This window comes from Bufo bufo, chromosome 4 (assembly GCF_905171765.1).
Source record: "Bufo bufo chromosome 4, aBufBuf1.1, whole genome shotgun sequence".
Lineage (NCBI taxonomy): Eukaryota > Metazoa > Chordata > Amphibia > Anura > Bufonidae > Bufo > Bufo bufo.
Genome location: NC_053392.1, coordinates 226,342,830 through 226,355,291, shown reverse-complemented (window position 1 = coordinate 226,355,291; position 12,462 = coordinate 226,342,830). Strand labels below are relative to the sequence as shown.

Below are 12,462 nucleotides of genomic sequence, written 5' to 3'. Positions count from 1 at the left end.
TTGGTGGCCAGTGTGCGCCCCCCCCGGCCCCCCTCTATTGTATTAATATCATTGGTGGCCAGTATGCGGCCTCCCCTCTCCCCCGCCCCCCCCCCCCCGATCATTGGTGGCAGCGGAGAGTTAGAAGCATCATACTTACCTGCGAGCTGCGATGTCTGTGACCGGCCGGGAGCTCCTCCTACTGGTAAGTGACAGGTCTGTGCGGCGCATTGCTTAATGATCTGTCACTTACCAGTAGGAGGAGCTCCCGGCCGGTCACAGACATCGCAGCTCGCAGGTAAGTATGATGCTTCTAACTCTCCGCTGCCACCAATGATCGGGGTGGGGGGGCGGGGGAGAGGGGAGGCCGCACACTGTGCCACCAATGAAAATAATACAATAGAGGGAGGGGGGGCGGGGGGGCCGCACACTGTGCCACCAATGAAAATAATACAATAGAGGGGGAGGGGTGGGGGGGGCCGCACACTGTGCCACCAATGAAAATAATACAATAGAGGGGGGGTGGGCGGGGCCGCACTGGCCACCAATGAAATTAAAACTAGGGAGGGAGGGGGGTCTGCCCCCTGCTGCCTGGCAGCCCCTGATCTCTTACAGGGGGCTATGATATGCACAATTAACCCCTTCAGGTGCAGCACCTGAGGGGTTAATTGTGCGGATCACAGCCCCTTGTAAGAGATCGGGTGCTGCCAGGCAGCAGGGGGCAGTCATGTACACAGTTCTCAGTATATTCTAACTAGAAGCGTCCCCATCAGTATGGGAACGCCTCTGTGTTAGAATATAAAGTGAAAACTCAGCTCTGAAAAAGCTTTCATACAGACGAATCTTCGGATCCGTCTGTATGAAAGTAACCTACGGCCACGGATCAAGGACGCGGATGCCAATCTTGTGTGCATCCGTGTTCTTTCATGGACCCATTGACTTGAATGGGTCCGTGAACCGTTGTCCGTCAAAAAAATAGGACAGGTCCTATTTTTTTGACGGACAGGAAACACGGATCACAGATGCGGCTGCAAAACGGTGCATTTTCCGATTTTTCCACGGACGCATTGAAAGTCAATGGGTCCGCGAAAAAAACGGAAAACGGCACAACGGCCACGGATGCACACAACGGTCGTGTGCATGAGGCCTTAATCTGTAGACTAATGTGCAGGTCCAGCTAATGAGTTGTTCGCCTATGGTCAGTTCCATCCTTCAACTGCCACCAACCCTATTTACTGTTGGAAGCTCTGACAGTTACAGGGGGAGAACTGCAGTACACAAAGGACACGCCCCCTGAGCTGCCAGCCTGAAGAAGAAATGGCAGAGCAATATGAGCATTGAATGGAGGAGATATGTATCCATATGTGGTACAGGGCTAATTCTAATTTTGTTTTCATATACCAAATGATGTCTGATTTTCATTTATCTCATTTCATAGGATAACCCCTTTAATTATATATATACATTTGTGTAAGAAATTATGAGATCTTACTTACCAGTTCGTAGGACAACAGCCTTTACTTGTCCCTGACCTGTGGTCTTGGTCTGAATCACTTCCGTTCCACAAAAAAGTACATGTCTTTTAAAGTCCTCTCCACTGTGCATTTTCCATGGCATAGTATGATCAATATGAGGCAGAGGTGTTTTGGAGACAGGGATGCTTTCACCTATTAAAAAGTATCCATAAAAACTATTTTGGTACATTTATAATTTATGGTTTAAATACGGTATGCACAATTTATCAATGGTGATCTACAACAAAAGGATATCACTAGTGTTTTAGGAAAACAAATACCAATTCATAGTTGTCTGGCTTACTTAACTCATTAAAGACCAATACAATTTTGGAGTCAACATTTTCATTTTCCCCTCCATTGCTTATAAAGAACTATAATCTTTTTATTTTTCTGTTGACATAGCTACATGATGACTTCATTTTAATGGCACCATTTACATTTAACATTTCATATCATGTATTGAGAAACTGTAACAAAAAAATGTAGGGTGGAGTAGGGATAAACGTGATTCCACCATTGATTTTTGGATTTAATTTTTACAGCGTTTGGTGTGGTAAAGGTGACATAACAATGTTATTTTTCTGGTATTTCTGGTCAGTATAATTATATTATATATTACATAAATATAAACACAGTAGTCAGTGACCCAGAGAATCACTGCTAAAGAGTTAAATCACTGCTAAAGGTTAATATCCTCTATGCCATTGTATCAATCCAAGAGCTGAACATGGGAAAGAAGCAGCTTAGTTATCTAGCCCTACTCAGCATGAGGAAAGCTGATCCTGCCCCCTCTGAGTCAGAAGTGCAGAGTAGTGTTTTTCACGATTATTCGAATTGCGAAATTTTATTGTGAATATCGGCATTTTGAGAATTCGCAAATATTTAGAATATGGTGATATATATTCATAATTTCGAATATTCAAGATTTTTTTTTTTTATCAGTACACATGATCCCTCCCTGGTTCTAGCTTGTGGGCCAATGATAAGGCTGCAATATCTTTGACTTTAGGAGTAGTGTTGATTGGGAATTTTCATAATGCAAATTTTCGCAATGAGAAATTTCGTAATGCGAATTTTTGTAATATTATAATTCGCTATATTGCTATATATTCTTGTTTTAGAATATTACGAATATTCAAAAAAATGAATATATAGCAATATAGCGATTATTCGAAAAAAAAAAAAAATATAGAGCAATTTAGCTAATATAGTGCTATAATCTTCTTTGTCTAATAGTTGTAATTTTTTTCTCATCTGAAGTTCAGATTGGAAAAAAATGGCAACTATTAAAAAAAAAGATTATAGCACTATATTAGCTAAATTGTTCTACATTAGTTTTTTTTTAGAATATTCGCTATATAGCTATATATTCTTGTCTTAGAATATTATGAATATTCTAAAAAACAAATATATTAGTTTTTTAGAATATTCGTCTTTGTTTTTTTAATCTGTACAGTTGTTCCACTTTGGCATACTCCTCCCCGACAAGCGTCCCCGTCACCATGGGAACGCCTTGGGGTTAGAATATAGCATCAGATCTGAGTTTTCACGATCTCATTGATCCTCATTACAAAAATTTGCATTACGAAAATTCTCATTACAAAAATTTGCATTACGAAAATTCGCAATTAACACTAATCCTAACGAATATTCGAATTCACGAATATTCGCCGAATATTCTACAAAATATTCGCAGAATATTGCGAATTCGAATATGACCCCTGCCGCTCATCACTAGTGCAGAGTAGTCTGGTCTTGGCAGCAGGAATGTGCGAGGTCTACTACAAAGAATCTTTCATCCCTGCATGCTGAGGACATGTGTCAAACCTTGAAAAGAAAGCAGCAAAGAATTTACTGACTATTGAGGGCCTTGACAAAGGACTGGTAAAAGGACAACCAGTAAAGGTAATCGCTCGTGTATGGCAACAGACCTTGCTGCTTGTGGAGAGGGTACATTGCTTTGACATCCGCAAAACTTCTATAACTGACTAGCCATCCATTTGAGGATCTACACCCTGTAGCCTGAGAACTATAGCACATATTGTGAAATACATTTTTAACCTCTTTGGCTGATTTAGAAAGTTGTTTGGATTAAATAGAGAGAAAGAGTCTCAGAGTCAGCCATCTTAGAGCCTGCTATCCCATATTCAGCCTTGGAAAGATTTAGTATGTACTCTGGAGAAAACGTATTACTACCAATGACTTTGTTTATGGACTGCTAAAACTATCTCAGAAAAGTGCCTTCGATCCCCCTTCCAAATATTGCCTGGTTATTGTCTTGCATCACCATCAGCTACTATTCAGCCCATGACTCCTGCCTTGCACCCCTCCACCACAAACATCTAACATCAAGGGCACTCCAGCCACCATCAGACAGGAGCCACAATACCAGGTTGTGCTCCGAGGGGAAGAATTTTGCACCCCTCTATTCACTGCACAGCCCCAGGGAGCGCTGGAGTGAGAAGACCCCAGTGAACCACCACCATTCATATCAGTGCCACAACTACCACTCCCCGCCTCCCGGTTCTCCCCCTGCCCCATATATATGATACCTGTCAGCATGCTTTCATTCACAATGCATCCTCCAGTGATGAGAATGGCATCACATGGAAGGAAAAGTTTCTTCCTCGTAAGAACAATTACGTCACCCGGTACCAAGCAGCGGGATTCTACTTCCTTACATTCTGCAATAAAGTTACATTGGAAAATTCATATTAACAATTACATTTTTACCCTGCTATTCAGAATATACTGTACACTATAAATACATGCTGTCCTTGTATTGACCCCCATAATGATATGAACATTTAATGATGTAATATCTATTTTTTTATTATTAAATCTCTGTTTGTTAGGCAATCTGTGTGCCGCCGTGTGGTGTTTCTTTTAGGCTCCATATTTTCTCCTAATAGTAGTGGTTCTAGGAGAAAATATATGGCCATGTGCATGAAGTCTAAGAAACTGTAGAAAATATTTTTTTTAACAACTGAGATAAAGACAACTCATAGATCCATGTTTACTGGTCACTTTTAGATTTTTTTTGAGTACTCCTTTACAGAGTGTGTTAATTTATGTTCAATTAAGAATTATACAGATACACTATAAGTAAATATTTCTTATTTTATACCCAATTTATTTAAAGATGACACACCAGCTCATCTGACATATCTGTTTTAGTAAATAATTTTAAATAATTGTCCAATCAGTGTTTCTAGTGTCGGACTTTGTAGGGACACATCCTTTTGGCAAAAGTTGCCAATTTATTTATACATTTCTAGGAGGCTGTTCCAGCATTGTTGCTTTATGGGATTTACTAAGACAGAAATGTCAGGAGTAGTAATAGGACCTCTTGAATCAATATTTCTACCAGTGTGTAATACTTAAAGGAACATACCTCCGTTTTTTTGCCGTGTGGTCACCTTGATACTGTTGTTGGATTCCACCAGGTTATGAAGCTTTACAGATTCCTTTGGATACAATATATTATTTATATTTTCAGTTTTCATAAGATCACATTTTCCTACATACAATCCTTGATTATAAGATATGCAGTGCATTTCTCCTTTAGATGAGAGAGTATTAATTAATGTGTGAGTGGAAGCTGATTATTTTTGTCCTTTCTGTACTTTAAATTGCCCTGTTTATTACAATTTTTCTGTCTCTGCTAAAGAAACTCTTCAATTCAGTTTTCTTGAAATGTAGCTGTGGTTAGATGGATCCAGAAAGTACATGACATTTATGAATGGAAATCACTAATGATGAAAGGACAGGTAACCTTGAGCAAGGCACGCACGCACTACTGTAAGAAATTGGCACATCTTTTTCCTTTAAATTTAAGCCCTTGGACAAGAAAGGTGCTGTTTCTAGAACTAGCAGATCTGTATCTCTAATCCTGGACATTCCAATGAAAGAGACAAGTTTTTTGTATCATTCACATTGACTGATGGTGAATGCATTTCCTTTGTAAGTAATTTGCCATCTGAAAAAAATATGACATTCTAGTGAAACAGTGCAGATGTATTAGAGATGCACACCATGTAGGGTGCGGTGGAGCCGGAAAGGGTTCTCCAACCCAGTATAAATATTGAAAAGATTCAGCCCACATGCCAATGAGGGTCTAAGTTGATTCTTTTTTTAATCTTGGACAAAATATTTATTCATAATTTCCAATGTCTCAGCAAAGAAAAAAAAAATTTATTTGTACATAACTTCCATTGGCTCAGCAAAAACGAAAAACAGTCATAGTTTTAGATATCATTTCCTAGTGTGATGATGATGACGACGACAACATTTCGGTCAAGTGACCTTTTACAAGTATCATGGAAGGATATATATATATGATATATATCAAGTAGGATATAGAAGGGGGGAGGTTGCCGAGACCATTTCTAGTAAAACAGATAGGAGTACTTTTATTATCCCTTGTGTCAGAAAACTGTTGTCAAAAAGTCACAAAGTCGGGCACATACAATGGTTGTGCAATATTTAGCAGTTGTTGAGGGTTAAGAACAGCGCTTGCCACTTTTCCAAAAAGTGAGCAGAGGGAGCAGGAAATGGCCATAGCCAGCCGGCACTTTTATTGTAATCTACGTACATCAGGAAAATGATGCTGATTATAGTTGTGATCTACATCAACTCCATTTCTGTTTTGTTGCATGAACCAGCAGAGTTGTGACGGCGTGTAATACACTAGTCTTAATAAATTCCCTTCCTATATTTTTGTGCAAAGTTTGTTGTCTTTTTAGTTACCATTGTTCTGAATGATTGAACCTGATTATAACCTAGAGCATACTGTAAAATATATGCAATTAATCAACAATCACAGCAGTTTTGAACACCGTTTATAAACATTACCCACCTTTCTAAGATCATGCACTGTAAAAATGATGGACACGAGGGTCATGATAATAACAGCAATGGAATATTCTATAAAGCCTACAGCCAACCAAACGGCCAAACTACACATTTCAAAGGCATAGAAAGGATTTAAAACCTGCAAAAAAAATATATAATAAATTGAAAATAAAAAAAATCTATTAGACAGTGTATTGTGAGTCTTTACTGTTCTGCAAGGAAGTCTCATGTCTGGCAAGAAAGAAATAGTACAATTTTACTCTGACTTTGTAGAAAATTAAGGACTTTGCATACACATAGGTTATACTTAGAGATGAGCGAATTGAAGCTGACAAAGTGGAATTCGATTAGAATTTTTTCCTAAAATGGCTGCTGCACGTGTGAGGACATGGAGAAGGGAACTCTGTGAAGGTGTTGATCACGAATATTCTAATTTCAAATTTTTATCACGAATATCGGCACTTCGAGAATTCGCGAATATTTAGAATATAGTAATATATATTCGTAATTTAGAATATTCAAGATTTTTTTTTAATCACATGATCCCTTCCTGCTTCTAGCTTGTGGTCCAATGAGAAGGCTGCAATATCTTTGACTTTAGGAGTAGTGTTGATTGCGAATTTTCGAATTGCCGATTTCCCAAATATTTGCTAAATATCACAAATTTTAATATTTCCCCTGCCGCTCATCACGACTTCTCATGCTGTTCCCATTTATTTGACCCTTCTTTTGATCTGTCAGAAGGAATTAAAAATGGGATGCACAACGGATTCTCTCTGTGTAGCAGCTGTAAGGCCTGTATGGTCCCATCAGAATTGGCTTGTGATTTGGTAGCCAAAAGCAGGAGTGGGTACAAAACACAGAAGACATGCAAATATTCATGTCTTGTCATTCGTGTCATCTCTGTTTTGGATCCACTCCTGTTTTTTTTGGGCAGTAGCAACACTGATGGATTACTGACCAAATGCTGACCGAGTTAAGGCGTATGCTCCACAGACAGGATCCGTTGTTTGTGGGTTATTGTTCTGATGGATCAGAGGAAGGGCAAAATAATCAGTGACGTCAACACAAACTTACTGCTGACACCCTCTCCACCCTGTTGGGGGGCTCTACTTGTATAAGCATTTAATAGAACAGGTTCTGTAGACATCTATGTGGATTCAGCTGACAACGGTGTAAAAGGAGTGCGCTTCTTCTTGGCACTAACATCAACCTGTAAAGCTGAGTTCATACTTGAGTTATTTGGTCAGTTTTGGCCCTGTGACTGCCCAAATAAGTGAAGTGTGCAGTGATTCTAAGAGCGACGCCTGTCATCTGCATGACATACGGACTCATAGTATTATTTCACTACCAATGCAGACTCCCTATTCGTGTTACTGCAAGGCACAGTGTTCTACACCACTATAAAGGCTCTCTGTAGCCAAGAAATAGCCATTTTTTTAGAAAAAAACTTGGGCCTAATTCCCGTTCAGTGAGATGTTTTACAGCCCCGCTTGCCGTGTCTTACTAGCGAAATACAAATATATTCGCCTTTCATTGTTGCACTTATCCGTTGAAAAGTCTTTTGTGTAAAAATAGAACAAATTTGGGCATAATTGCTGTTCAGCGGTGCAGTGAGATATTTTACAGCCCAGTTTGCCGTGTATTACTGGCGAAATACAAATATATGCGCCTTTTATTTTTGCACTTATTTGTTGAAAAGCCTTATGTGTAAAAATAGAAAAAAACTCGGGCCTTATTGCCGTTCAGCGGTGCAGTGAGATATTTTACAGCCTAGTTTGCTGTGTATTACTGGCAAAATACAAATATATTCGCCTTTCATTGTTGCACTTATCTGTTGAAAAGCCTTTTGTGTAAAAATGTGGGCCTAATTGCCGTTCAGCAGTGCAGTGAGATATTTTACAGTCCAGTTTGCTGTGTATTACTGGCGAAATACAAATATATTTGCCTTTCATTGTTGCACTTAACTAGTTTGCTGTGTATTAGTGGCGAAATAAAAAATATTTGATCTTACATTTGGTTATTTGATCTAACAGTATGTCAGGCAGATAAGTGCCAGGCCCTGCACAGGGGAAGGGCAGAGGCCTAAATGTTTCTGGCGCAGGCAGAGGTCGCAACAGAGTTAGGGGCCGTGGCAGCAGGGATCACTTCGAGAGGCATGAGCTCCCAGTGTCAGCTAATGGTTGTGTTGTGACCTGCAACCCAGCGGTTCTTGAATGGTTGACTTGATCTTCGACTTCGTCGCAACTTATATCAGACACCACCAGCCTAGAGTCAGTGGGTTTGTCAGACACAACCCTTAGTTGGCATGGCCCGGGAACAGGTCCTGTGCCCTCACCTGTCCTCAACCTGCCTTTGTTCTTTTCTGTTCCCTTACCGTTAGAAGTATTATATGCTGTTGACTCTGCTCCTCTTTTCAGTGAGAAAGAGGTACTAGAGTACAGTCAGCATCTACTGCCCAGCCAAGATGTGTAGGAGACATCCGCTGCCTCCTCAGCTAGACGGGCAAGTAGCGATGAGGAGAGTGGCATGGGAGCTGGTGTTGAGCGCGGTCAGGCTCCTGGGTCAGAGACTGTTGAGGAGGACATCATTGACGTGCAGACAGTACTCGATGATGATGATGTAGCTGATCGCACTTGGGAGCCGGGTGATGAAGGGGCAGGGGCTCAAGGAAGCAGCGGCGGTAGCAGTCAGTCAGTGCGTAGTGTTGGGGATGGCCAGAGGAGGTGAACTTGGCCGTATGTAGAATCTGTGGGCAGAGAGTGAAGCGTGGTCATGGTGCCAAAGTTGGAAGTACGGCCCTGCCACAACATATGCAGCGTTGCCATAAAGTTGCCTGGGAGAACCGAGGCCCCGATGTGGTGGTCCAGCCTGCCGCAGCAAAAGCTGTATCACCCACTGGCACGCACCCAGTTTCTGGCAATCAAGGCTCCACCACCTCACCCGAAGGGAGCTGTCTGTCCTTCCCATCATCTGCAGGTCCTGATGCTCTTGCTCCTCCTCCTCCTACTCCTCATCACGCATTCCGTCAGCAATTGATCACTGAAGCGATTGCCAAGAGACAACAATATGCGTGCACTCATCCCACAGCTCAGAAGCTTAATGTGCTACTGTCCAAGTTGCTGGTGCTGCAGTCCCTCCCTTTCCAAGTGGTGGACTCTGCACCTTTCAGAGAACTGATGACCTGTGTCTGGCCGAGGTGGAGAGTCCCAAGTCCCATTTCTTTGCGAAAAAGGCAGTACCAGCCCTGCACACACATGTAGAACAAAAGGTGGGCCAGTCCTTGAGCCTGTCGGTGTCTGCCAAAGTGCACGGCAGCACCGACATGTGCAGCTGTAACTAAGGTCAGGGACAATACACTGGGTGAATGTGGTTCCTGCACAGCCACACCAGAAACTTGGCCAGGTCAAGCCGCTTCCGCCTCCACCTTGCCATGCCGTTGGTCCAGCAACAGTATCTGCCTCTGCCTCCTTATCCTCCACCGTGTCCTCACCCTCCACTGCAGAGACAATGCACAGTGCCCCTCCAGCATATCATATATGCAGGCCACGACGGTGTCATGCTGTTCTGCACCTCATTTGCCTGGGCAAACTGAGTCACACAGGGGAGGAACTGCCCCATATCCTTCAGCAAGAAATAAAATCCTGGCTTTCTCCACGACAACTCAAAATCAGAACCATGGTGACTGACAACGGGAAGAACATTGTGTCGGTGCTGCGTCAAGGAGGCCTGAGCCATGCGCCCTGTATGGCACACGTGTTCAATCTCATTGTCAAGCGGTTGATGAAATCTTCCACCCATCTGCAAGACATCCTAAAAATGGCCAGGAAACTTTGCATGCACTTCAGCCACTCGTACACCGCAAAGCAAAGCCTCCTTGAGCTGCAGCGGCAGAACGGCATCTCCCAACATAGGCTGATATGCAACGTTTCCAACACGTTGGAATTCCATCCTCCATATGTTGGACCGAATGTACGAACAGAGAAATGGGTGGTTTTGCTACACAGGTGATAGGAGAGGTGGAGCAGGAGGAGCATAAGGGAGATGAGGAATACGAGGAAGACGAGGCAGATGACCCAGACACATCGTAGCAGTATGCAGTGGAGATGGAGTCACTTGCACAAATGGCCCGCTGCATGTTCACTTGCTTGTGCAGTGACAGCCGAATTGTCACCATTCGGCAGAGGGATGACTTCTGGCTCTCCACCTTGCTAGACCCTCTCTACCGGTCCAAAATGGGAGCCTTTTTTACACCCACTGAGAGGGAGGACAGACTGAACTACTATAGAGACATACTATGTAGTTAGTTGGCCGCTGCCTAGTTGCGCCATCGTCCATCCTCTCGCAGGTCTGACCAGGGAGGCCCCCTGTGCTCATGTTCCACTGCCATGGCTGCTGGGGAGGGTTGGGGTGGCAGGAGCAGTACCAGCTCCATTAGCAGCAGCCTTAGTCTACAGTCGCTGATGAGCAGCTTTCTTCACCCGCATAGTGAAGAAACTACTCACCAGCAGCTAAACATAGAGCAGAACCTGAACCAGCAGTTGGTGGCATACTGTGAGTGCACCCTGCCAACCAACCTTGAAGATCCGCTGGACTACTGGACAGCCAAACTGGATTTGTGGCCGCAACTGGCCGAGTTTGCCCTAGAAAAGCTATCCTGCCAGGCCAGTAATGTGGCATCACCCAAAATGTGGAGAGACTGACCTTTTAGAGCGGGTGTTTAGTGCGGCGGTGGCCATAGTTACCCCAAGAAGAACGCGCCTGTCCACCCAAAATTTGGAGAGAATGATCTTTGTCAAGATGAATCAGGCGTGGATCAGCCAGGATTTCCACCCACCAATTCTTGATGCATCAGACTAGATCATCCATGGTACCACAACAACACTTTGACAAAAGAGACTGGTTTCTTCTGGCTACCTGCCTCAGCTACTATTCTAATGCTGCCATCCGCCTAAGGCCACACATCTGATGCCAAGTGCTCCTTCTTTCACCCACCATCTTCAGCGGGTACTGGTATTGCCACCCACCTCCACACTATGTCACCTTGGCACTCTGTGGCCTCCTGATGCTGCCACCACCTCCACACTCTGTCAATGTGCCACTATGTGGCCTCCTGATGCTGCCGCCACCTACAGACTCTGTTATTAGGCCACTCTGTGGTCCCTTCATGCTGCTTTCACCTTACCACTATGTCACCTTGCCACTCTGTGGTCTTCTCATGCTGCCGTAACCTCCAGACTCTGTCATTGTGCCACTCTGTGGCTTACTGATGCTGCTGCCACCTCCACACTTTGTCATTGGGCCACTCTGTGGTCTCCTCATGCTGCTTTCACCTCACCACTATGTCACCTTGCCACTCTGTGGCCTCCTGATGCTGCCGCCACCTCTACACTTTGTCATTATGCCACTCTGTGGCCTCCTGATACCGTTTCCACCTCCAAACTATGTCAGATTGCCCCTCTGTGGCCTCCTCATGCTGCTCCTACCTCCACTCTATGTCAGTTAGCCACTCTGTGGTCTTCTCATGCTGCTGCCATCTCCAAAATATGTCACCTTGCCTCCTGATACTGTCGCCACCTCCAAACTATGTCAGATTGCCCCTCTGTGGCCTCCTCATGCTGCTCCTACCTCCACTCTATGTCAGTTAGCCACTCTGTGGTCTTCTCATGCTGCTGCCACCTCCACACTCTGTCATTGTGCCACTCTGTGGCCTCCTGATGCTGCCGCCACCTCCACACTCTAACAATGTGCCACTCTGTGGACTTCTTATGCTGCTGCCACCTCCAGGCTCTGTAATTGGCCCACTCTGTGGTCTCCTCATGCTGCTTCCACCTCCATAGCATGTCACCTTGCCACTCTGTGGCCTCCTCATGCTGCTGCCACCTCCACACTATGTAACCTTGCCACTCTGTGGTCTCCTGATGCTGCTGCCACCTCCACACCATGTCACCTTGCCACTCTGTGGCCTTCTTATGCTGCTGCCACCTCCACACTCTGTCATTGTGTCACTCTGTGGCCTCCTGATGCTGCTGCCACCTCCAGGCTCTGTCATTGGGCGCCTCTGTGGTCTCCTGATGCTGCTTTCACCTCACCAAAATGTCATAGGGCCACT

General features: G+C 43.9%; 1 protein-coding gene across 1 annotated transcript in view; it reads right to left on the bottom strand.

Moving 5' to 3' along the window:
* The window catches only part of LOC120997964 (probable cation-transporting ATPase 13A4), a 119,319-nt gene that overhangs the window by 69,907 nt on the left and 36,950 nt on the right, over positions 1-12,462 (bottom strand). Inside the window, exons 7-10 of the mRNA XM_040428348.1 lie at positions 6,355-6,489; positions 4,891-4,963; positions 4,049-4,180; positions 1,476-1,646 (exon numbers count right to left, since the gene is read on the bottom strand). Of these exons, the coding sequence (XP_040284282.1) occupies positions 1,476-1,646; positions 4,049-4,180; positions 4,891-4,963; positions 6,355-6,489 (511 nt within the window). The remainder of the gene's footprint in view (positions 1-1,475; positions 1,647-4,048; positions 4,181-4,890; positions 4,964-6,354; positions 6,490-12,462) is intronic.